Below are 25,293 nucleotides of genomic sequence, written 5' to 3'. Positions count from 1 at the left end.
GTTCTGGACACAACATTATTTAAATTAGATAATATGTGGGTGTCTTGCAAATATGGAGCACACAACGTAAATTGTGTAAAATTATGTATTTTTTGGACTCTGGCATCACTCATGTACTGCTGTATTTTACGAATATATACAAGAAATATTAATTAATTCAGTATAAATTATTTTTACCTTACCACAATATAAGTAACTGCAAACATCAGATATGCTCACTTTAGAAATATGCTACCTTCTGGATCAGATTCACTAGCAAATCTGGAAAAGCATCTAAAATTTATATACAGAACTATTGTAATGCTACAGTAGACAACATTTTATTATAAAATGTATGAAAATCAAAGAAATTCAGTCCATTTATGTCATTACCATACTATGACACTCAAAGGTTGAACGAGTACTAAAAAAAGTCTACAAAAGAAGAAACATTATTACTTAGTCAAAAATTTACTTAAGTTAAAGTGAACTGTAAACTACTCAAATAAAAGTAAAAAGCAGACTGAAAAAAAAATTACACAAGGAAAACTACAATTTACTCATTTAGAAAAAAACTAAATTAATAAATATCTATACTTTCTTTGGAAACTATAGCAGAATATACATAGCAATAGAAAGAATTGTATTCATCAGAATTCATATTATTTTGAACCATGTTCACATTAGGGAGGTACAATCTGCACAGCTTCCACATTTAGAAGGAAATTTTAGAAATTCCAATTCTTCTTGTGCCGCATTCCCTTAAATATATGAAGATGTTGATAAATAAAACACAATATGTAGAACAGGAATTTTTCAAACAAAAAGGATTATTAATTATTGTAGTACTTACAGTACAGTAGATAGGACTGTACAATTACTGTGTATTTTGTATATTTTTACTTGAAATATGTGCTTTGACGAATGAAGTGCTGTGCCATCTGCGGGTTAAATGAGGTGTCAACATAAAATCACTTGTAAGAGAACACAGCTGTCCTCTGCGTTTCCACTTCATAGGAGCCCCATGAGCAGAACAGGCAGGTGGTGTCCACTTACCACCACAACTTTCAGCGAGGAGCTTTTTGCTGAAGTCAGGGAAATGAATGTATTAGTCATAAGTTAAGGTCAAAAACATTTCAAGGGCCCATATTCTTTTACAAAGCTGGTAAATCTATATATATAAAGGAGAGTTGGGATCCGTGTGGCTGTGTCTGTGTGTTTGTGGAGGGACGGAGAGTTAAGGCGGGTGTTGGAGTCATGTGATCATCTCCCCTCCCATTCCTCATTTCATTCACTTCATTTCGCTCCGAGCTGAGCTCCACAGCTGACGCGGTCTTGCTGTGCTTTCTCCTTTACTGATTTACTGTTTAGTAGACGCGGTACTTACTGAATAGTATTTTTTCCTTTAGTGTTTCTTAGTGTTTAGTAGACGCGGTGTGCCGGTGTTCCCGTCGGTGTTGCGGTTTAGTGTTACTTTCTACTTCGTTTTTGTACTTTAGTGTTTAATAATAAATAATAATAATTCATTACATTTATGTAGCACTTTTCACAGTACTCAAAGCGCTAAAATAGTGAGTGATACTTAGCTGATAGCAGTGTAGAAGCAGCACAGCACAATGGAGCCGGTAGGACAGGAGGGTGTTGTAGCGTAGGTGAGTGGCGATAGCAAGCAGCAGAAAGCACAGCAGGAGGAGGAAGCAGGATTTGGATGTTCCAATACACATCCATAAACAGTAATGCTTGGTAATTTCAGGCGTGATCGCCCCAGAGCCATAAACCATAAACCAGGTTAGTGTGAACATCAGATCAGTTCCCGGTCACAGGGTACTGTAAGATGAAAGGGAGCAGATCAGCATAGTGAATATAATCACGGAGACGGATCATCCCGAGGTGCTAGATCGCCAGGTACAAAGAAATGTTAATAGGTCTCGTCCCATGATCCACAGACTCAGCTATTCCCAGTAAAGTGGAGTCTATAAAATCTGTAAATATTAAGCCAAATCCATGCAATTCGAGTCCGCTGTATCCACGAACTATACATACAATAAACGAAATAAAACAAGCATAAGAAATTGCAGAATTAAGACGATTTTTGCGAAAAGGTTTGTTCACAGGGAGGAGCGGCAACAACAAATGTGCGCCAGCCAGTTTAGTAGACTTTTACTATCTCATTTAGGGTTCTTCCCGGCGGTGTTGCCGTTTTTAGTGTTAGTGTCTGCTTAGTGTTTGTGTTTAGTGTTATGGAAGGAGTGATCTTACCACTGTCAGATTTTACAATGAATGAGTTGGTAAATAATGATTATTTATCAACAGATCACATGAGCAAATTCAACAAAATTTTAGCTGCGCATACAATTTTCCAACCTCAAAAGGTTTTGCTAATGTGGACTCCTGACATACCTATAATGCCCATTCCACAAAATGCAAAACATATTCAAATATTACCTTCTGCAGCTACTGAATGAGTGACTCACTGGATGTTTACCTATCATGATGGTGCTGTAATTCATGTCTATGACAGTTTAAACGCTGATAAAAAATTCAACCTCACCAAAGAGCAGCTTTGTTTCCTTACAAACCTCCCATAGTTTATGAAGACGCACAGCAACAATTAAATCATACAGATTCTGGTGTATTCTCAATTGCATTTGCTGTGTGTATTTCTTTAGGTATTAACCCAAGTGATCAAGTTTTTACTATTTCTTCAATGCAAAATCACTTACAAATAATTTTTGTTACTCGACAATTGCTTCCATTCCCTGTCGAAAGTAGCCGACGGGCGACACCAGTTACAAGTATTCAGTGTGTTCAAAGACCTGTACGAAGTACAGCCACTAACACAATCACTCATAAAAGGGGAGATAACTTGGTGCAGGAAATGGGTATTGAAACTACCTTGGAAGACATGCAATCAACGAGGCGATTAAACGGATCTCAAGAGACGTCTTCTAGGTTGGAAAAAAAGCGCTTGGCTGCCAAAACCATATATATATATATATATATATATATATATATATATACTAATAAAAGGCAAAGCCCTTACTGACTCACTCACTCACTGACTGACTAAATGACTGACTCACTCGTCACTAACTGTCCAACTTCCCGTGTAGGTGGAAGGCTGAAATTTGGCAGGCTCATTCCTTACAGCTTACTTACAAAAGTTAGGCAGGTTTCATTTCGAAATTCTACGTGTAATGGTCATAACTGGAACATCTTTTTTGTCCATATACTGAAATGGAGGAGGCGGAGTCGCGTATCGCGTCATCACGCCTCCTACGTAATCACGTGAACTGAAAACAAGGAAGAGATTTACAGCATGACTCAAACGCGGGAACGAAGGTAAATGACATTAATTGTTGAGTGTCTTTTAATACTGTGTAAGCATATATATTAACACATGTGCAATTAAACGTGTGCATTTACAGGGTGATTTCTCAGGCTTAAAAGCTCGCCTTTTATCAAACGCGGGAACGAAGGTAAATGACGTTAATTGTTGAGTGTCTTTTAATACTGTGTAAGCATACATATTAACACATGTGCAATTAAACGTGTGCATTTACGGGGTGATTTCTCAGGCTTAAAAGCTCGCCTTTTATTAAAAAGGTAAATGCAAACTGTTTTCATTCTGAAGGGCACAAACCACGTTAGATTTCAGCTGTTAAACGCGCAAAAATGTCGGTACACCAGATAAATAAGCGCAACATATTATCAGTTGTATTGTATGCTTACAATACATATAGAAATGTGTTAATCGTTAACTAATAGTATGGGATGGTGTTTTTCGATTCGCGCCTTGATTTAAACGATTACATGTCTTGGTGGGTTTGCGTAGCTCATTGTCAATATCTTTACACCTCTTTTTAAGACTTATTGACTGAAACGGGCTTTCATGAAAAAAGTTCGGGCTTTGCTACAGGATACACCCTTCACAAGTTAAGGAAGTAAAAATAAAGGTATATATTTCTGTTTTATTTAAACCTTTTAAGTTCGTATGCATAGCCCCATTTGGCTGTTTTAGTTTCTTTTTTTCTTTCTTCAGTAATATTTAATCTCCTTTAAGAAAAACAACATATGCATTTTACTTTTTTTGTATCTCTTTAGTAATATTTTAGTGTAAAAGGATAACCAGTATTAACACATGTGCAATTAAACGTGTGCATTTACGGGGTGATTTCTCAGGCTTAAAAGCTCGCCTTTTATTAAAAAGGTAAATGCAAACTGTTTTCATTCTGAAGGGCACAAACCACGTTGGATTTCAGCCGTTAAACGCGCAAAAATGTCGGTACACCAGATAAATAAGCGCAACATATTATCAGTTGTATTGTATGCTTACAATACATATACAAATGTGTTAATCGTTAACTAATAGTATGGGATGGTTTTTTTCGACTCGCGCCTTGAGTTAAACGATTCCATGTCTTGGTGGGTTTGCGTAGCTTATTGTCAATATCTTTACACCTCTTTTTAAGACTTATTGACTGAAACGGGCTTTCATGAAAAAACTTAGGGCTTTGCTACAGGATACACCCTCCACAAGTTAAGGAAGTAAAAATAAAGGTATATATTCCTGACTTCCTCATACAATACCACAGCTCCTCTCGAGACACCCTGTCATATGCTTTCTCCAGGTCCGCAAAGACCCAATGCAACTCCTTCTGGCCTTCTCTAAACTTCTCCATCAACATCTTCAGAGCAAACATTGGCTCAGTGGTGCTCTTTCTTGGCATGAAACCATACTGCTGCTCACTAATCATCACTTCACTTCTTAACCTAGCTTCCACTACTTTTTCCTATAACTTCATGCTCTGGCTCATCAATTTTATTCTCCTGTAGTTACTGCAGTCCTGCACATCCCCCTTATTCTTAAATATCAGCACTGGTACACTTCTTCTCCACTCCTCAGGCATCCTCTCACTTTCCAAGATTCCATTAAACAATCTGGTTAAAAACTCCACTGCCATCTCTCCTAAACACCTCCATGCTTCCATAGGTATGTCATCTGGACCAACGGCCTTTCCATTTTTCATCCTTTTCAAAGCTGTCCTTACTTCCTGCTTGCTAATGCGCTGCACTTCCTGATTCACTATCTCCACATCATCCAACCTCTTCTCTCTCTCATTCTCTTCATTCATCAGCCTCTCAAAATACTCTTTCTATCTGCTCAACACACTCTCCTCGCTTGTGAGTATGTTTCCATCTTTATCCTTTATCATCCTAACCTGCTGCTCATCTTTCCCAGCTCGGTCCCTCTGTCTAGCCAATCGGTACAGGTCCTTTTCTCCCTCCTTAGTGTCCAACCTCTCATACAACACATCATACACCTTTTCTTTAGCCTTCGCCACCTCTCTCTTTAACTTGTGCCTTATCTCCTTGTACTCTTGTCTACTTTCTGCATTTCTCTGACTATCCCACTTCTTCTTTGCCATCCTCTTCATCTGTATACTCTCCTGTATTTCCCCATTCCACCACCAGGTTTCCTTTTCCTCCTTCCTCTTTCCAGATGTCATGCCAAGCACCCCTTTTGCTGTCACCCTTACTACATCTGCTGTAGTTTCCCAGCTGTCTGGTAACTCTTCACTGCCACCCAGTGTCTGTGTCACCTCCTCCCTAAACTCAACCTTGCAGTCTTCCCTTTTCAACTTCCACCATTTGATCCTTGATCTCCAACGTCATCCTACAGACCATCATCCTATGCTGCTTAACTACACTTTCGCCTGCCACTACTTTGCAGTCTTCAATCTCCTTCAGATCTACTCTTCTGCATAGGATGTAATCTACCTGAGTGCATCTTCCTCCACTCTTGTACGTCACCCCATATTCCTCCCTCTTCTTTAAATACATATTCACCACAGCCATGTCCATCCTTTTGGCAAAATCCACTATCCTCTGACCTTCTTCATTCTTCTCCCTGACACCATATCTACCCATCACCTACTTGTCTGCACTGTTCCCTTCACCAACATCCCCATTGAAATCCTCTCCAATCACCACTTTCTGTCCCTTGGGTACACTGTTCATCACTTCATCCAACTCACTCCAAAAATCTTCTTTTCACCCATTGCACACCCAACTTGCGGTGCATATGCACTAACAACAGATAGAACAATTTGAATCCACCTCCAATCCACCTGGCCTTACTCCCCTTCCATTTAGTCTCTTGCACGCACAATATACGAACCTTCCTTCTCTCCATCATATCTGCTAACTCTCTCCCCTTACCAGTCATACTGCCAACATTCAAAGTTCCTACCCTCAGTTCCACTCTCTTTACTTCCCTCCTCTCCTCCTGCCTCCGGACACATATCCCCACTCTCCTTCCTCTTCTTCGGCCAACGGTAGCCCAATTTCCGCCAGCACCCTGTTGACTAACAGTACTGGTGGTGGTCGTTGTTAACCAGGGGCTCGACCGATCCGGTATGGAAATTTGTATTGTTGTCTGCATATTGATCTGGCAAAATTTTACACCGGATGCCCTTCCTGATGTAACCCTCCCCATGTATCTGGGCTTGGGACCGGCGTGAACAAACACACTGGTTTGTGCATCCCCTGTGGCTGGGTTACAGAAATGTATAAATACTATAAGCATATTTTGCTTAGATATTTCGGTTCTAAAAGAATTCCTGACATTTGACTTTGGCATGTTAAAAAAAAAGGTTGCAAGGTTGTTCATTTCCTAATCCTTTTCTCAAAAGAAAGTCATTTTATTTTCCATTACAATCATAACAGCAGCAATGTATGTTATACTCATCCATATCCCTCAGATTTAGCTGGGTTTCTTTTTTACAATAATATAATTATTTGCAGGTACATTTAACACTCCTAGTGTTAGTCTACAGATTCTGGTCGAGAAGGAGAACTTGGAATAATTCATTGTAACAAAATGCAAATCATGTCTAAAAATTTAGGAGACTTTACATCCTTTGAGGCATTCATTTTAAATATTAAAACAGATTCCAACACAATTATAATGTTAGTCTACAGACCACCAGGGCCATCCATATTCATTGTTCATGACTGAATTTAGCAACCTTTTATCTGATTTGGCTATAAATTATGATCACATAGTACTGATGGGGGATTTTAATGTACACATTGATGTGGAAACTGACACTTTTAGAAAATGTTTTACTTATTTGTTAAATTCAGTAGGATTTTGTCAGAATGTCAAAGGTCCAACTCATAATCATAACCACACATTAGATTTAATTATAACTTACAAAGTTAAAATTCAAAATTTAAATATTACTCCATTAAATGAAGTTATTTCCGATCACTATTTAATTACATTTGATTTAGTTCTGCCCTTGCCAACGGACTCACAGATTAAGACAAAGACAGTGCGACACCTAGATTGTAATTCTGTTTCAAAATTTATAGATATTTTGAGTAAGTTGAGTGTAATTGTGGAAAACCATTTAGATCAGTTAACATCAAATGTAAACATGGAAAACAATTTAGATCAGCTAACATCACATTATAATGTGACCTTGAGAGATGCTCTGGACACAGTGGCTCCCCTTAAAACAAAAGTGATCAAAGCACATAGAAACTCTTCCTGGTTTAATGAAAACACTCAAGCTCTTAAATTAGAGTGTCGAAAACTGGAGCGCAGATGGAGAACAACAAAGCTACATGTCTTTTTCAAATTGCATGGACAAAGAGTGCTAAAAAATATAAAAAAGCTCTCTTTAAAGCTCGCTCAGAATACTATTCTAACAATAATATATAGCAATAATAAAAATCCTCAGGTACTGTTTAAAACAGTGGCTAAAGTAACAAATGGAAATTCAGATTTACAGTGCAAAATACCAACAGATATTAGCAGTACAGACTTTATGAACTTCTTCAATGAGAAAATTAAAAATATAAGATCCCAGATCTCAGCATCATGGTACAAACCAAATACTAACTTAGCAGACCCTGTCTCACATTGCATTCAGCACTTTAGTCATTATAATTCTGTAACTGAGCAGGAAGTCTTAACTTTAATCTCTAAAATGAAGCCCACTACTTGTTCCCTAGATCCAGTGCCAACAAAACTAGTAAAAAGTTCAATGGCTGTTCTTGCAGCGCCTATTCTAAACATTATCAGTAGTTTATTATTGCATGGCACAGTACCTGATGGACTAAAAGTGTCAGTCATTAAACCATTACTTAAAAAGTCAGACCTAGACCCACACATACTAAGTAATAATAGGCCAATTTTAAATTTACCATTTCTCTCTAAAATACTAGAAAAAGTACTCGCCAATCAGCTTCATTCACACCTTACACATTACAATTTATTTGAGAAATTCCAGTCTGGTTTCCGCACTGGTCATAGTACAGAAATGGCACTGACGCCAGTTGTAAACGACATTCTGATATCCTCTGATGAAGGAAACTCCACTATAATTATGTTATTAGACTTAAGTGCCGCATCTGACACCACTGACCATTCTATTTTACTGCACAGGCTAGAAAATGATGTTGGGCTTACAGGCACTGTGCTCGCTTGGTTTAGTTCTTATTTATCAAATCAATTCCAATATGTACAGAAATGTGCTAACAGTACTCCATCATTATACACAGAAGTGAGATATGGTGTCCCGCAGGGCTCAGTACTGGAACCTTTACTATTCTCAATTTACATGCTTCCACTGGGATCTATCATTAGGAAACATAATGTTTGATTTTCACTTGTATGCAGATGACACCCAGTTATACCTTTCATTTAGATCAAATGAGGTTTTTCCGATGTTGTCTTTAATTAGTTGTGTTAGTGAATTAAACGAGTGGGTGGATAAGAACTACTTGTATTTAAACACAGATAAAACAGATGTTAATTGTTGGAGGGAATGACGCTGATCACAACAATATTCTGTCATCGTTAACTCAGTTGGAATCACCATTAATTTTACTGAATCAGCCCGCAATCTAGGAGTTATCTTTGACTCTAGCATGTCATTTAAAGCGCATATTAAAAAGTTGTCCAAATCATGTTTCTTCCATCTTAAAAATGTTGGGAAATTAAGGCGCTTTCTAAATAAACAGGATTCTGAGAAATTAATTCATGCATCTATTTCTAGTAGGATTGACTACTGCAATGTGGTGTTCACAGCATGTTTAAATTGTTCTTTATACAGCCTCCAGTTAATCCAAAATGCTGCTGCAAGAATTATTACAAGAACAAGAAAATACGAACACATAACTCCAGATCTTAAATCCTTACACTGGCTCCCGGTTAAGTTTAGGGCAGATTTCAAAATCCTCCTTTTAACATATAAAGCATTAAATGTCCAAGGTCCAGCTTACTTGTCTGAACTTATCATGACTTACAAACCAGAGCGCACATTAAGATCTGAAGATGCCGGTCTGCTTATGATTCCAAGAATTAATAAAATAACAGTGGGAGGCTGAGCTTTTAGTTACTGGGCCCCTGAACTGTGGAATGGTCTGCCTGCTACTATAAGAGGTGTCCCTTTGGTCTCAGCTTTTAAATCCCGGCTGAAGACTCACTACTTCAATTTAGCATATCCTGACTAGAGCTACTGATTAACAGTACAGACTGCATCTCTGTTGTTGGTCATTAGCACTAAAACATAAGTAATATGATAATATGATAATTATAATTTATTACTAACCCTTATCTGTTTCTCTTCTTGGTACTCAAATGTGGCACTTGGTGCCACGGCCCACCTGCCAAGTTGTTTTGCCTGCCTAAGGTAAAGTCATCCCTGATGGAGGATAGCAGGAATTGTGGGAAAGAGGGGTCCTTTCATCAGATTAGCGCTATTTCAGCTGTGGAATGGCCAAATGGGGGAGGCAGCTTGATGAATGAGGTCTCCAGGACTCTAAACAAGTCCAAATCATATTATGTGACATCATCTACTATTAAATTCTACTCCGTACTTCTAAAATTTTTATTTTTATACTGTATTGAGGATTTGTTCTGTTCTGTGTATTGTACTGTATTGTATTGACCCCCTTCTTTTTGACATCCACTGCACGCTCAACCTACCTGTAGAGGGGTCTCTCTTTGAACTGCCTTTCCCAAGGTTTCTTCAATTTTTTCCCTACAAAGGTTTTTTTTTTGGGAGTTTTTTCTTGTCTTCTTAGAGAGTCAAGGCTGGGGAGCTGTCAAGAGGCAGGGCCTGTTAAAGCCCATTGTGGCACTTCTTGTGTGATTTTGGGCTATACAAAAATAAATTGTATTGTATTGTATTGTATTGTATTGTTATTGCAAAAAATTTTAAATGTATTACTTAATTAATTTATTTGGCTTATTAATTGTGGGCTAGTAATTTAAGGTGACCTGGTATAATGGCAATATTAATACTGTTAATATTCCTTACTATTAAAATAATCTTAATGTGACTAGGAAATGAGAATTAAACAACTAAGCTTTTTTAAACAATCAAATGAAACAAGACAGCTTCCCTTTTCATGGATTTATACTACTAACACTTTACTTTAAATTCCATTGTCCTCCTTCTCCTTTTGCAATATTCACAGTGTACTGTGTTCTGGCAACTTCCCCAGTTATCCAATATGGTGCACCCCACCATCAATCACCAAATTGAGGGAACCTCAATTACATATCTCACAATAAAAAAATTAATAAAACTTTTTGGATTTTAATAATAAACTTAAAGCTTTCCCACCCATGAAATACTCATTTACCAAGAACACCTTGCCTAACGTAATACTTATATCAATTTATTAAAGAAAGAAAAGATAAAACAACATTTTAAAACTAAAAAGATACACATTCAAAAATAATCATACATTTCAATGCACAAATTATTAAATAATGAAAGAATACAAAATAACAAACTACTGTACAAATTGACAAAAGGTAATCAAAAATTCCCAAAAATGTCTACTAAACCCAGAGGAAAATCTTAAAAACAAGAGACAAAAGTCTAAAGCAGAGTTTCAAAATGAAAATGTGAAAAGACCTAAAAACTTTCAAAAAGGAACAGGAGGAAAGTTGAAAAGGGAGCTCAAGGGCACAGCTAAGCTAGCTAATACCATGTCAAAGATCACTGAAAATCAAGTACATTTTTTAAAAATGTATTATACATACGTGTTTTGATGTCTTGTTTAGGTTTTTCTTGGATTTGCTGAGACAAATGTGTTCTGAAAATTTTCAAGTAAGAAAGACAGATGTTCTCTGTTAAGGTAGTTATACCCACCAATCATGGTGCTGGAGAATGGCAACATGTTGTATGTTGATTAGCATGTGGAAGTAAGATTACATTGTACTATGTACACATGTCAGTATTGATCTCTCACAAACAATTTAAATAAGCCAATAAACAGGTTAAGATCAAGATTTCAAACACAGTCAGGATCAAGTTAATTAAAAGCCATGAGCCTCATTGTGTCCTTCTTCAGTCTTGTCTGTTCTGCACACCCATCTGGTCTGCTCAGCTGATGAAGATGAGATGCCACTAAATGCAGTCAACACATTTTGGATCATGTTCCTACCACCATCCCTTGGCATCCATGGTAATCCTGCAAACACCCTTGTCCCACTGTCATCCCTCTACATCTGTGGGACTTGCCCAACCACCTTGCCTCCTTTCCCTTGCACTGGCTGCTTTGATCTCAATGTCTTACTCACTCATCTTTGATTTAACCTTCCTCATTCTTTTAGCCTCTTTTTCCTGTTCTCTTACTCATAGACCCCTTTTATTCCCAGTCAGTGCAGGTGTGCCACACGACCCATGGAGGCCTCAATGAGAGACAGCTGTGTTAACTGCCTTCTTACACACTGAATGCAAGCAGCAAATTCTCTCTTGAAGAATCCCCATGGCCACATGGCTTTTTTCTAAACACACATCTACACTCACAGGGTCTGTACCACCTCACTGTTTTTTAAGAACTTGCACTACCACTGACCTCTAACTTGCCTTACCTCAGATTGCCAAAGATTTTTGAACCTTTAGATTTACAACGATATATAGTGTATTATGGATCATGCTATGTCATTGTTGTCATCGTGTATATTCCTCCTCGTGCGGACGTGGAGCTAGCGAGTGACATCATCCATTCTGTTGTTGCTAAGTTACAAACGCAGCACCCCGAGGCACTTGTGCTAATCGCTGGAGACTTTAACCATGTGACGTTGGACAAAACATTACCTGCATTCTCCCAGTATGTGGACTGCAACACCCGGGGAAATAAGACTATTGATTTACTGTATGCAAACGTTAAAGACGCATACAGTGCCACCCCGCTGCCTGCGCTTGGGAAAGGAGATCATAACCTGGTTCTGCTTCAGCCTCACTACAAACCAAAAGTGAGAATCCTACCTGTAACCACACGATCATTCAGGAAGTGGACCCCGGAGGCTGAGAATGCTCTGAGACAATGTTTTGGAACTACAGACTGGGATATCCTGCAGGGATCTCATAGTGAGAACATTGAGGAGGTTGTTGACTGCACTACTGACTACATCAACTTCTGTATGGACATTGTAGTTCCAGTAAGAACTGTACGCTGCTATGCTAACAACAAGCCATGGATTACAAGTGACATCAAGGGCCTTTTGAACCAGAAGAAAATAGCCTTTAAAGACGGTGATCAGCATGAGCTCAAGCACGTGCAGAAGGAACTCCGAGTCCAGCTCAGGGCGGCGAAGGAGCAGTACAGGAGAAAGCTGGAGCAGAAGTTGCAGAACAACAGCATGAAGGAAGTGTGGGATGGGATGAAGATCATCACTGGCTGCAGCTCGAAGCGGGGTACCACCTTCGAGAGAGACGTGAAGAGAGCAAACCAAATGAACATCTTCTTTAACAGGTTTGACCACCCTAACCCACTCTCACCTCGGAGTACTGCACTCTCTACACATCCTTCTGCTGATACCAACATAGGAGAGACATCCCCACCCACAATTACAGCAGCGCAAGTGAGCAGAGAGCTGAGGAAACTTCGTGCCAGCAAAGCAGCAGGTCCAGATGGAGTATCGCCACGACTGCTGAAGGTCTGTGCATCTGAGCTAGGGGGTCCTCTACAGCGCATCTTCAACCTGAGCCTGGAACAGGGGAAAGTCCCGAGGCTTTGGAAAACATCTTGCATCACCCCAGTCCCAAAGGTATCACGTCCTGGTGAGCTGAATGACTTCCGGCCTGTCGCTCTAACATCACATGTGATGAAGACCATGGAGCGGCTGCTGCTTCACCACCTGAGGCCACAGGTCCAACACGCCCTCGACCCTCTGCAGTTCGCATACCAGGAGAAGGTGGGAGCGGAAGATGCCATCATCTATATGCTACATCGATCCCTCTCCCACTTGGACAGAGGCAGTGGCGCTGTAAGAATTATGTTTCTAGACTTCTCTAGCGCCTTCAACACCATCCAACCTCTGCTCCTTAGGGACAAGCTGACAGAGATGGGAGTAGATTCATACCTGGTGGCATGGATCGTGGACTATCTTACAAACAGACCTCAGTATGTGCGTCTCGGGAATTGCAGATCTGACATTGTGGTCAGCAACACAGGAGCGCCGCAGGGGACTGTACTTTCTCTGGTCCTATTCAGCCTATATACATCGGACTTCCAATATAACTCGGAGTCCTGCCACGTGCAAAAGTTTGCTGATGACACTGCTATCGTGGGCTGCATCAGGAGTGGGCAGGAGGAGGAGTATAGAAACCTCATCAAGGACTTTGTTAAATGGTGCGACTTAAACCACCTACAACTGAACACCAGCAAAACCAAGGAACTGGTGGTGGATTTTAGGAGACCCAGGCCCCTCATGGACCCCGTGATCATCAGAGGTGACTGTGTGCAGAGGGTGCAGACCTATAAATACCTGGGAGTGCAGCTGGATGATAAATTGGACTAGACTGCCAATACTGATTCTCTGTGCAAGAAAGGACAGAGCCGCCTGTACTTCCTTAGAAGACTGGCATCCTTCAACATCTGCAGTAAGATGCTGCAGATGTTGTATCAGATGGTTGTGGCGAGTGCCCTCTTCTACGCAGTGGTGTGCTGGGGAGGCAGCATTAAGAAGAAGGATGCCTCACGCCTGGACAAACTGGTGAGGAAGGCAGGCTCTATTGTTGGCATAGAGCTGGACGGTTTGACATCCGTAGCAGAGCAACAGGCACTCAGCAGGCTCCTATCAATTATGGAGAATCCACTACATCCATTAAACAGTGTCATCTCCAGACAGAGGAGCAGTTTCAGCGACAGACTGCTGTCACTGTCCTGCTCCACTGACAGACTGAGAAGATCATTCCTCCCCCAAACTATGCAACTCTTCAATTCCACCAGAGGGGGTAAACGTTGAACATTATTCAAGTTATTGTCTGTTTTTTACCTGCATTTTTTATTACTCTTTAATTTAATATTTTTTTTGCTGCTGGAGTATGTGAATTTCCCCCTGGGATTAATAAAGTATCTATCTATCTATCTATCTATCTATCTATCTATCTATCTATCTATCTATCTATCTATCTATCTATCTATCTATCTATCTATCTACTGTATATCTGTATGTTGATTAGTACAATCTAATGTATTTCGTAATTGTGCTATGCAAATGATCCTGGCTTTAGAAACTAAATGCTCTCCATTATTAACTCAGTGTAGCACAGTGATCTTTGCTGATCATATGTTGGGCTCCTTCAGATTTGTTGTAATAATAATAATACTATTGAAAGAGAAGTTTCCACAACACAGAGAATGAGTTGCAGCAGCATGTGCATGGTGGTAAAATAGGGAAAGGAAGAAGCTGTTGATGGCCATTTTCTCAGCAGTCATATACTTGATTACCCTTCATATTTATTAAACACATTTTGTTCCAGGTCCTGGGGCCTCATGTATAATGCTATGTGTAGAATTCACACTAAAACATGACATACAGACAAAACTGGAAAAGTGCACATGCACAAAAAAATCCAGATGCATAAAACTGTGCATATGCCAAGTTCCACGTACTTCCACTTTTTAAATCCCAATGAATGTGAAATTTTAACACACGTGTAAACTCCTACAGCCCCACCCCAACTCCTCCTAGAATTTTGCATATTTGAATATACAAATCAATATAAAAATCCCTTTCATTTAATTTTTTGTTAAAAGACAATGGTAGAAGCGTGTTTAAAAAAGAAAACTTTCAGCGAATGTGAAGTGGAGACAAGGAATAAAAAATACAATTTGTTGGCTTAAGCTGTGGTATAAGCAACAAAAGGAAGCTGATCAAGTGATACAAAGTGGCAGAGACACTCAAAAGTTGAAGTTCAGAGAATTGCACAGTGCCCAAAATAAAAAAGTAGTTAGATCTCAAAGTGGACAGGCGAGTCACAGTCCACCATCTGTTTATTCTGTAATCAGAGACTATTACAAATGCTGAACCCCATGCCAAGGACATGAATCCACGTGGTGATGGTGCTGCTTTGCCCAGCACATCTTCGGGCACTGGCTGCTCACACACCTCTGCCACTGGAATCTGCTGGGCGACCATGTGGCCGTGTGCTGACGGACGCTGTTCAGGAGTCACAAAATACAATAGTAGATGCTGTAAGAGAGGTGGTCAATGAACTAAGGAATATAAGGGCTGTACTATGTGATATTGATCACAAATTAAATGAATAAGCTAAAAAATAAATGCTGCATCTGATGACCTGCCTTACATTTTGGTAATTACATTCAAATAAAATTGTGACGCTGTCTGATTTGGCTGATCATTTAGTGGGCCAGGGTCAGGTTCATCATACCGCATCTCTTCAGGTACGGGCAAGTCATGATTGTGTGCCACATTATTAAGCACGCTACATACTTACACAATGTGACACACTTTGTATACACTATAGAGCAGCACATTAATAGAGTGGAAATGCTTTTATTTCATAACCAAGTTCATTCTCTGAAGGTGTTTTTATAGTGTAGCTTCAATGCTATTTACAGGCTCTTTGAGGTGACTTGCTATCGTTAAAAGGACAAAAAGTCCTTTTAAAAGTGTGTACGCATGGAGCTTAAATCACTATGCGCTACATACTCATCTCACAGCAGGCATCTTAACCCTTAAACCGCTGGAACCAGCTATAGTTGGTTCCCAATGCAGTTTGTCAGCATACCGGAGCCAAGTATATTTGGCAACGTACATTTGTTGAACTCCGCAACCGGGTATAGTCGGTTCCCAGTGCAATTTGCCAGCACGCTGGAGCCGAGTATATTCAGCAACATGCATTCATTGAACACCGCAGCCAGTTATAATTGGTTCCCAATGCAATTTGCCAGCATGCCAGAGCCGAGTATATTCGGCAACAAACATTCATTGAACACCACAACCGGATATATTCAGGTCCCAGTGCAATTTACAAGCACGCCGGAGCTGATCAGTCACTGCCGTACATTCGTTGAGCAGCCACTTCAGCCGCTGCACTAGATTAAGCAAGCATCAGCGTTGACCTCTGTGTGCTTGTGTGCAGCCAGTTCAAGCTCAGTTGACTCAGTAATTTACTGAATTTCATCAATGGCGTCAGTTGTACCTTGTACATATAATAATAGATTGTTGCAGTAGTTTTTTTTTTTATAGTTTTTACGGTCCATTGGCAGTGTGTAAAATGATCAGTGTTGCAGTAATTGTGATGCTCTTTACATGAATTGTGACATTTCCTTAAAAACTGCAGCAAAAAAGTATTTGGTGTCCAGGAGTGCATTAACCCCCAAGTATGTGTCAGTTTAAGGGTTAACCCACTTTTATTAGCAGACGAGAACTGTACAGAATTTATATCCAAGCAAATTGAGTTTTTTTAGAGACAAATACATCCTCAAAGGTCTCTGCTGGAATACTCTGGGAAACTCTGAAGGCTTTCTTAAGAGGACAGATTATATCATATCTTTCTCACAAAAATCGGAAACCAAGCAGGTATCAGAGCTAATCAGTGAAATTACCAGAATAGATCAAGAACATGCCAGGTGTCCAAATGAGGCACTTCATAGGAAAAGACAGCCTTTGCATACAGAACCCAACCTCTTGACAACTAAAGAAACAGAGCAACTCATTTTTAAATCAAGACATCATTACTATGAACATGGAGAGAAGGCTAATAAGATCTTAGCTCAACAAATCCATAAGCAGGAAATTCGCAATGCAATACCAGCAATTACCAATACAGACGGAGATAAAATCATTGACCATAAAATATAATGCGCACATTTAGAGAGTATTATAAGTCCTTATACTCTATTCAATTTAAAGAAGACAAGACACAATCTGTTGTGTTTTTGGATGCATTACAGATACCACAACTAGATACTCTCAGTGCAGAGGAATTGGATAAACAGAATTACAAAATGCAATAAACTCACTTCAGAGTAGGAAAGCAGCAGGCTATTCTGCTGAATTTTATAAAAAATTCTCAATTAAGTTAGCACCTCTTTTATTAGCAACATTTACAGAAGCTAGAGACAATAAAATTCCACCTTAAACTTTTCGCCAAACATTAATTACGTCTTTTCTAAGCAAAATTAGGACTTATTACAAAGTGGATCATACAGACCAAGGATTGAGAAAGTGCTTCCTTTAGTAATATCACAAGACCAAACTGCATTTATTAAAGGCAGACACTTAGCTTCCGGTCTTCGATGCCTGTTTAATGTAATATATTCACCCACAAAGTCCCACACCCTGGAGATATTATTATCGTTGGATGCAGAAAAAGCGTTTGATATGGTTGAATGGAACTACCTTTTCACTACAATGGAGAAATTTGTGTTTGGCCCGAACATATGTGCATGGATCAAACTATTGTATACCAGTCCAGAAGCTTCAGTTTGCATTAACAGTATTATTTCAGACTACTTCAAACTAGAACGTGGTACTAGACGAGGATGCCCATTGTAACCACTGCTTTTGCAATCACCATTGAGCCACTGGCAGTTCACTGTCAAAATGCTTATGAGATAAAGCATAAAACATAAAGCAGATAGCACTAAAACATAAGTAATATGATAGTTGTAATTTGTTACTAACCCTCACCTATTCTGTTTCTCTTCTCGGTAATAAAATGTGGCATTTAGTGCCTTTGCCCTCCTGTCAAGTTTGCCTAAGATAAAGTCATCTCTGATGGAGGATTGCAGGAATTGTCGGGTAGAGGGGTCCTTTCATCGGATTGGCTGGGCCAGCGCTGTCTCAGTTGTGGAATAGCCAATAGGGGAAGGCAGCTTGATGGCCAAGGCCTCCAAAACTCTGAACAAATCCAAATTCAATCTATTGTTGAATTCTGCTCTGTACTTTTAATATTTCTATTGCAATATTATACTGTATTGAGGATTACTTGTGTTCTGTTTTGTGTATTGTATTGTATTTGCCTCCTTTTTTTGACACTTACTGCACACCCAACCTACCTGGGTTGGGAGTTTTTCCTTGTCTTCTTAGAGAGTCAAGGCTGGGGCCTGTTAAAGCCCATTGCTGTGCTTATTGTGTGATTTTGGGCTATACAAAAATAAATTGTATTGTATTGTATTGTATTGTATTGTATAAAGGGGATTATCAGAGAAGGACTTGAACAGAAAATTTCACTATATGCAGATGATATGGTACTATATATCAGATCCACAAAATACTGTGCCTGCAGTCCTAACAGGACTAACAGAATTCCGAAAGATTTCTGGTCTCAGAATTAACTTGAATAAAGTGTGCTTTTTCCAATGAGTTCTCTAGCACACAATATTGGATTGGACACCTTCCCTTTTATCATCGCAGATCAATTTAAATACCAAGGGGTTAACATCACAAGTAAACATAAAGCTCTTTATCAACAAACTTTTGCTGTCTGCATGGAAAAACTTAAGCAAGACTTGCATAGATGGTCTACCCTTCATTTCACTTTAGCTGGAAGAATTAACACTGTAAAGATGAATATCCTTCCTAAGCTTCTTGTTCTATTTCAACGCATTCCAATATACATCAATAAATCTTTTTTTAAAAAATTAAAGTGAATCATAGCCCTATTTATTTGGAATTCAAAACATCCACGTATCCAAAGGGTGACCCTACAAAGACCTAAGGCATAAGGTGGCATGGCTCTACCTAACTTTTAATTTTATTACTGGGAGGCAAATATACAAGCTATAAAAACCTGGACATTGACACAAGCAGATGAACATATATAGGCTTGGTATGCAATAGAAATAAAATCCTGCAGTACTTCTTTAAATTCCCTGATTTGTACCCCAATAAATGCAAGTTATCATCAATATACTAACAACCCAATTGTGCTTCATTCACTCAGAATATGTACCAATGTAGGAAGTACTTCAGAATAGAGTAGCTTTTATCTGTGGCACCTCTGAACGAAAACTACATTTTTTCACCCTCACAAACGAATGTAGTTTTTAATGTCTGGAAAACATCCATCCATCCATCCATTTTCCATCCCGCTGAATCCGAACACAGGGTCACGGGGGTCTGCTGGAGCCAATCCCAGCCAACACAGGGCACAAGGCAGGAAACAATCCTGGGCAGGGTACCAACCCACCGCAGGTCTGGAAAACATTTGGGATTAAATCACTTAGAGATCTGTACATAGACAACGTCTTTGCATCCTATGAACAATTACACTCCAAATTTAACTTTCCAGCAACACATTTCTTTCACTACCTCCAAATTAGAAACTTCGCTAAACAAAACCTGCCAAATTTTCCTTTCCTCCCACCTACTTCTATTCCAGAAAAATGACTCAGGCAGCAATATATAATGTAATATATAAAAATATTTTAAAGTCCCTCCCTTTCAAAGATCTTTGAGTACAGTTGGAAAAGGATCTCTCACTCAACATTTCAGAAAAGGAGTGGAAGGCAGCAATGCACATAATTCACTCAAGCTCCATATGCACAAAGCATACAATTATTGAAGTGGAATAATCCTAACTCACCTTATTTAAGTCAGTGGATAACTGATATTATATATTATTTGAAATTTGAAATTGGAAAAAATCAAATTCTCACTTTTTTTAAAACCAGGCAGGATCTAATCAATAACATTTTAGAATAAGCATTTAAATTGAGGAAGCGGATTCTCTTCCCAAGCTCTGGCACCGATTGTACAGGGACCGAACAGCCCTTATCAGGGGGTCCGGTACCCCATACTCTCGGAGTACCCCCCACAGGATTCCCAGAGGGACACAGTCGAATGCCTTTTCCAAGTCCACAAAACACATGTAGACTGGTTGGGCAAACTCCCATGCACCCTCCAGGACCCTGCTAAGGGTGTAGAGCTGGTCCACTGTTCCGCGACCAGGACGAAAACCACACTGTTCCTCCTGAATCCGAGGCTCGACTATCCGACAGACCCTCCACTCCAGGACCCCCGAATAGACTTTTCCAGGGAGGCTGAGGTGTGTGATCCCTCTGTAGTTGGAACACACCCTCCGGTCCCCTTTCTTTAAGAGGGGGACCACCACCCAGGTCTGCCAATCCAGAGGCACTGTCCCTGATGTCCATGCGATGTTGCAGAGGCGTGTCAACCAAGACAGTCCTACAACATCCAGAGCCTTGAGGAACTCCGGGCGTATCTCATCCACCCCCGGGGCCCTGCCACCAAGGAGTTTTTTGACCACCTCGGTGACCTCAGTCCCAGAGATGGGGGAGCCCACCTTTGAGTCTCCAGACTCTGCTTCCTCATTGGAAGGCATGTTAGTGGGATTGAGGAGGTCTTCGAAGTACTCCCCCCACCGACCCACAACGTCCCGAGTCGAGGTCAGCAGCGCACCATCACCACCATATACAGTGTTGACACTGCACTGCTTCCCCCTCCTGAGACGCCGGACGGTGGACCAGAATCTCCTCGAAGCCATCCGAAAGTCGTTCTCCATGGCCTCCCCAAACTCCTCCCACGCCTGAGTTTTTGCCTCAGCAACCACCAAAGCCGCATTCCGCTTGGCCTGCCGGTACCTATCAGCTGCCTCCAGAGTCACACAGGACAAAAGGGTCCTGTAGGACTCCTTCTTCAGCTTGACGGCATCCCTCACCGCCGATGTCCACCAACGTGTTCAGGGATTGCCGCCACGACAGTCACCGACCACCTTACGACCACAGCTCCGGTCAGCTGCCTCAACAATAGAGGCACGGAACATGGCCCATTCAGAATCAATGTCCCCCACCTCCCTCGGGATGTGGTTGAAGTTCTGCCGGAGGTGGGAGTTGAAGCTACTTCTGACAGGGGGCTCTGCCAGACGTTCCCAGCAGACCCTCACAACACGTTTGGGCCTACAAGGCCTGACCGGCATCCTCCCCCACCATCGAAGCCAACTCACCACCAGGTGGTGATCAGTTGACAGCTCCGCCCCTCTCTTCACCTGAGTGTCCAAGACATGTGGCCGCAAGTCCGATGACACAACCACAAAGTCGATCATCGAACTGAGGCCTAGGGTGTCCTGGTGCCAAGTGCACATATGAACACCCCTATGCTTGAACATGGTGTTCGTTATGGATAATCCGTGACGAGCACAGAAGTCCAATAACAAAACACCACTCGGGTTCAGATCGGGGGGCCATTCCTCCCAATCATGCCCTTCCAGATCTCACTGTCATTGCCCACATGAGCATTGAAGTCTCCCAGCAGAACGAGGAAGTCCCCAGAAGGTATCCCTTCTAGCACACCCTCCAGGGACTCCAAAAAGGTTGGGTACTCCGAACTGCTGTTCGGTGCATACGCACAAACAACAGTTAGGACCCGTCCCCCCACCTGAAGGCGGAGGGAGGCTACCCTCTCGTCTACCGGGGTAAACCCCAATGAACAGGCTCCAAGTCGGGGGGCAATAAGTACACCCACACCCGCTCGGCGCCTCTCACCGGGGGCAACTCCAGAGTGGTAGAGAGTCCAGCCCCTCTCAAGGAGATTGGCTCCAGAGTCCAAGCTGTGCGTAGAGGTGAGTCCGACTATATCTAGCCGGAACCTCTCAACCTTGCGCACTAGCTCAGGCTCCTTCCCCTTCAGAGAGATGACATTCCACGTCCCAAGAGCCAGCTTCTGTAGCCGAGGATTGGACCGCCAAGGTCCCCGCCTTCGGCCACCACCCAACTCACACACCACCCGACCTCCTTGGCCCCTCTCATAGGTGGTGAGCCCATGGGAAGGGGGACCCACGTTGCCTCTTTTGGCTGTGCCCGGCCGAGCCCCATGGGTACAGGCCCCGGCCACCAGGCGCTCGCCATCGAGCCCCACCTCCAGGACTGGCTCCAGAGGGGGGCCCCGGTGACCCGCGTCCGTGTCCCTCGGGGAATCCTGTGGGGGGTACTCTGAGAGTATGGGGTACCGGACCCCCTGATAAGGGCTGTTCGGTCCCTGTACGATCGGTGCCAGAGCTTGGTCCACATTGCTGGCAGTAAGTCGAACCCGTTTCCAGTAAGAGTTGGACTCCGCCAGGGCTGCCCTTTGTCACCAATTCTGTTCATAACTTTTATGGACAGAATTTCTAGGCGCAGTCAGGGCGTTGAGGGGATCCGGTTTGGTGGACTCAGGATTGGGTCACTGCTTTTTGCAGATAATGTTGTCCTGTTTGCTTCATCAGGCCGTGATCTTCAGCTCTCTCTAGATCGGTTCGCAGCCGAGTGTGAAGCGGCTGGGATGGGAATCAGCACCTCCAAATCCGAGACCATGGTCCTCAGCCGGAAAAGGGTGGAGTGCCCTCTCAGGGTTGGTAGCGAGATCCTGTCCCAAGTGGAGGAGTTCAAGTATCTCGGGGTCTTGTTCACGAGTGAGGGAAGAATGGAGCGTGAGATCGACAGGCGGATCGGTGCGGCATCCGCAGTAATGCGGGCTCTGCATTTGTCTGTCATGGTGAAAAAGGAGCTGACCCGCAAGGCGAAGCTCTCAATTTACCAGTCGATCTATGTTCCTACCCTCACCTATGGTCATGAGCTATGGGTAGTGACAGAAAGAACGAGATCGCGAATACAAGCGGCTGAAATGAGTTTCCTCCGCAGGGTGTCTGGGCTTTCCCTTAAAGATAGGGTGAGAAGCTCAGTCATCCGGGAGGGGCTCAGAGTAGAGCTGTTGCTCCTCTGCATCGAGAAGAGTCAGATGAGGTGGCTCGGGCATCTGATCAGGATGCCTCCTGGACGCCTCCCTGGTGAGGTGTTCCGGGCACGTCTAACCGGGAGGAGGCCCCGGGGAAGACCCTGGACACGCTGGAGGGACTATGTCTCTCGGCTGGCCTGGGAACACCTTGGGATTCTCCCGGAAGAGCTAGAAGAAGTGGCCAGGGAGAGGGAAGTCTGGGCATCTCTGCTCAAGCTGCTGCCCCTGCGACCCGATCTCGGATAAGCGGAAGAGGATGGATGGATGGATGGATTCTCTTCCCTTCTTTATTTTTTTTTCATTAATTTATTTATTTACTTATTTTTCTTACTATTAAAGTTTTATTCTGTTGGCATAGATCTCTTTCTCATGGATGGGGGTTGATTTGATTTGAACCTGGTTTTGTAAAATTTTACTTGCTTGTATGGAGTTTTATTTACTTTTAATAGATTCAATAAAATGTTTAAAAAAAAAAGTGTATACACATGGTCTGAAGCAGCCATGAAAATGTGCGTGGTTTTAGGCAAAGTTTACTTTTTATACATCTCAAAGTGAGCTTGGAAACGGGTGTATGCAACATTTTTGTGCATATGCACCGTTTATATTTGACGCCATAAGTCTTCCTTAGCATTTATAATGTAGCATATATAGAAACAAACTGACATTACAAGCTTGCTTAGATTGAGGTAGCAATCTTACAAGGGTGAATAAAAGTGAACAACAGTTAGATAAAATAGATAATCTGCCATGTTTAAAGTTTAAATATTCCCTTTTTCTGACAGAGGTATGCTGCAAATATGACAGATGAATAAAATCATGTACAATTAAATAAATACAAAGCAATATCAAACAAAAAGTGGACCAGCATTTTATAAATTAAACCCCCAAACTAATACATAAATGAAATTATTTTGAAGCCATTACATCTTAATCAAGGTGACACCATTGTTTCACTGGGAAGTGCACAGTTATATCAGTATATTAAAAATCAATACCTGCATATAAATTCCTTGATGAAAGAGTGGCAAGAAAAGTTGTTGTTACTGCTTACTACTGTAGGAGAAGAATGTTCTCCTCAGCACCATGTATTTTGTGTGTGCAGTAAATTAGAATTTTTATAATAACTATTTTGTAACTTGCCAGTGAGAGAAGCTTGGCTTATAAACTAACAAAAATATGTTATTCAAGGGTTCAGGAGAAATAGTGTCCACATGAATAAAATCTAAGCTGTTTCTTGTTTTCCCTTTCTCAGAGTGAATGTTTCAGGGACAAGGTCACAAGGCTGCAGAAAGTACATGTAGTTTATGCAAAGACGTCTCTCCTGTGCTTAGCTTTGAGAACACAGATAATGCTTAGCTCAACAGACATACTGTTTGACTTTACTGTTTTGATAAGGATGTTCTTTCTGTCTTATTAATCATGAAATGTTGAATTATAAAAACCCCTCCTAATTTTTTCTTGGTGTTCAATTGAGCTTTGCGGCAATAAGTTATACTCTTTTGAATCTCTACTTACTGTCACTCCGAATGAATAAAAAAGAGAATTGAGAAATATTATCTGCCTGCTTTCAGTGTGCCTTTTTCGTCCACACTACTATTTAATGTTCTTCAATTTATTTCTATTTATTACATTTATTTTGTGCTTTTCCTCTCTGTCTCTTATCATTTAGCAAAAGTTAAAGCCGTAAAAAAGATTCAAGAGAGCCTTACTTTTACTGCAGAAGAAGGGAATGGACAGTGTGCAGTCATCCTCTCCCCATTTTCCATCCTGTTTACCAACTCCACAGAGTTTCTGTCCTGCCCAGCAGTACCAATACCAATAAGTACTGGGGGTTTGAAATGTTGATGCCACTCCATCAGACCATTTCCAAGGGTGGTTGAACAAGCCGATCCAGAATGGACTGCCTTGTGCCTTCTTCATTATCTCCTGATTTTCACTTTCATTCCTTATACTGACCAGGTCATTGTAGTTCACTCGGCAGTAGTTCTGAGCACTGGACCAGTTCATTCTTTCATTGATCCAGACATACCTCTCATTTGTGTTACTAGTTTCTGTAAAATAAACAAGTGATGTTTGAAAGTCATGAAATGTTAATTATTTTAGTGATTAGGTCATTGTATATCTTATCAGAATTTCATTATCAGAAAGCAGTTCTGTCTTTCAAATTTTGTTTCTTATAAACTATCTTTAGACCTAAATGAATCTGTGCAATTTACATGTACCAAATGGCTGCCACAGAGTCTGATGGTCATTGTGTATTTCATGAAAACGTAGATACAAATTTGAAAAAG

At 41.1% G+C, this 25,293-nt stretch overlaps 2 protein-coding genes across 2 annotated transcripts in view; both read right to left on the bottom strand.

Annotated features, from left to right (window-relative positions):
- The window catches only part of LOC114668068 (secretory phospholipase A2 receptor-like), a 266,594-nt gene that overhangs the window by 178,167 nt on the left and 63,134 nt on the right, over window positions 1–25,293 (bottom strand). The window lies entirely within an intron of this gene.
- The window catches only part of LOC114651379 (putative C-type lectin domain family 20 member A), a 30,730-nt gene that overhangs the window by 3,016 nt on the left and 2,421 nt on the right, over window positions 1–25,293 (bottom strand). The window contains exon 3 of the mRNA XM_028801281.2: window positions 24,712–25,053. Coding sequence (XP_028657114.2) covers window positions 24,712–25,053 — 342 coding nt within the window. The remainder of the gene's footprint in view (window positions 1–24,711; window positions 25,054–25,293) is intronic.

Source organism: Erpetoichthys calabaricus, chromosome 1, assembly GCF_900747795.2.
Source record: "Erpetoichthys calabaricus chromosome 1, fErpCal1.3, whole genome shotgun sequence".
Lineage (NCBI taxonomy): Eukaryota > Metazoa > Chordata > Cladistia > Polypteriformes > Polypteridae > Erpetoichthys > Erpetoichthys calabaricus.
Note: the sequence above shows the minus strand (reverse complement) of the source record. Positions and strands in the feature narration are given on the sequence as shown.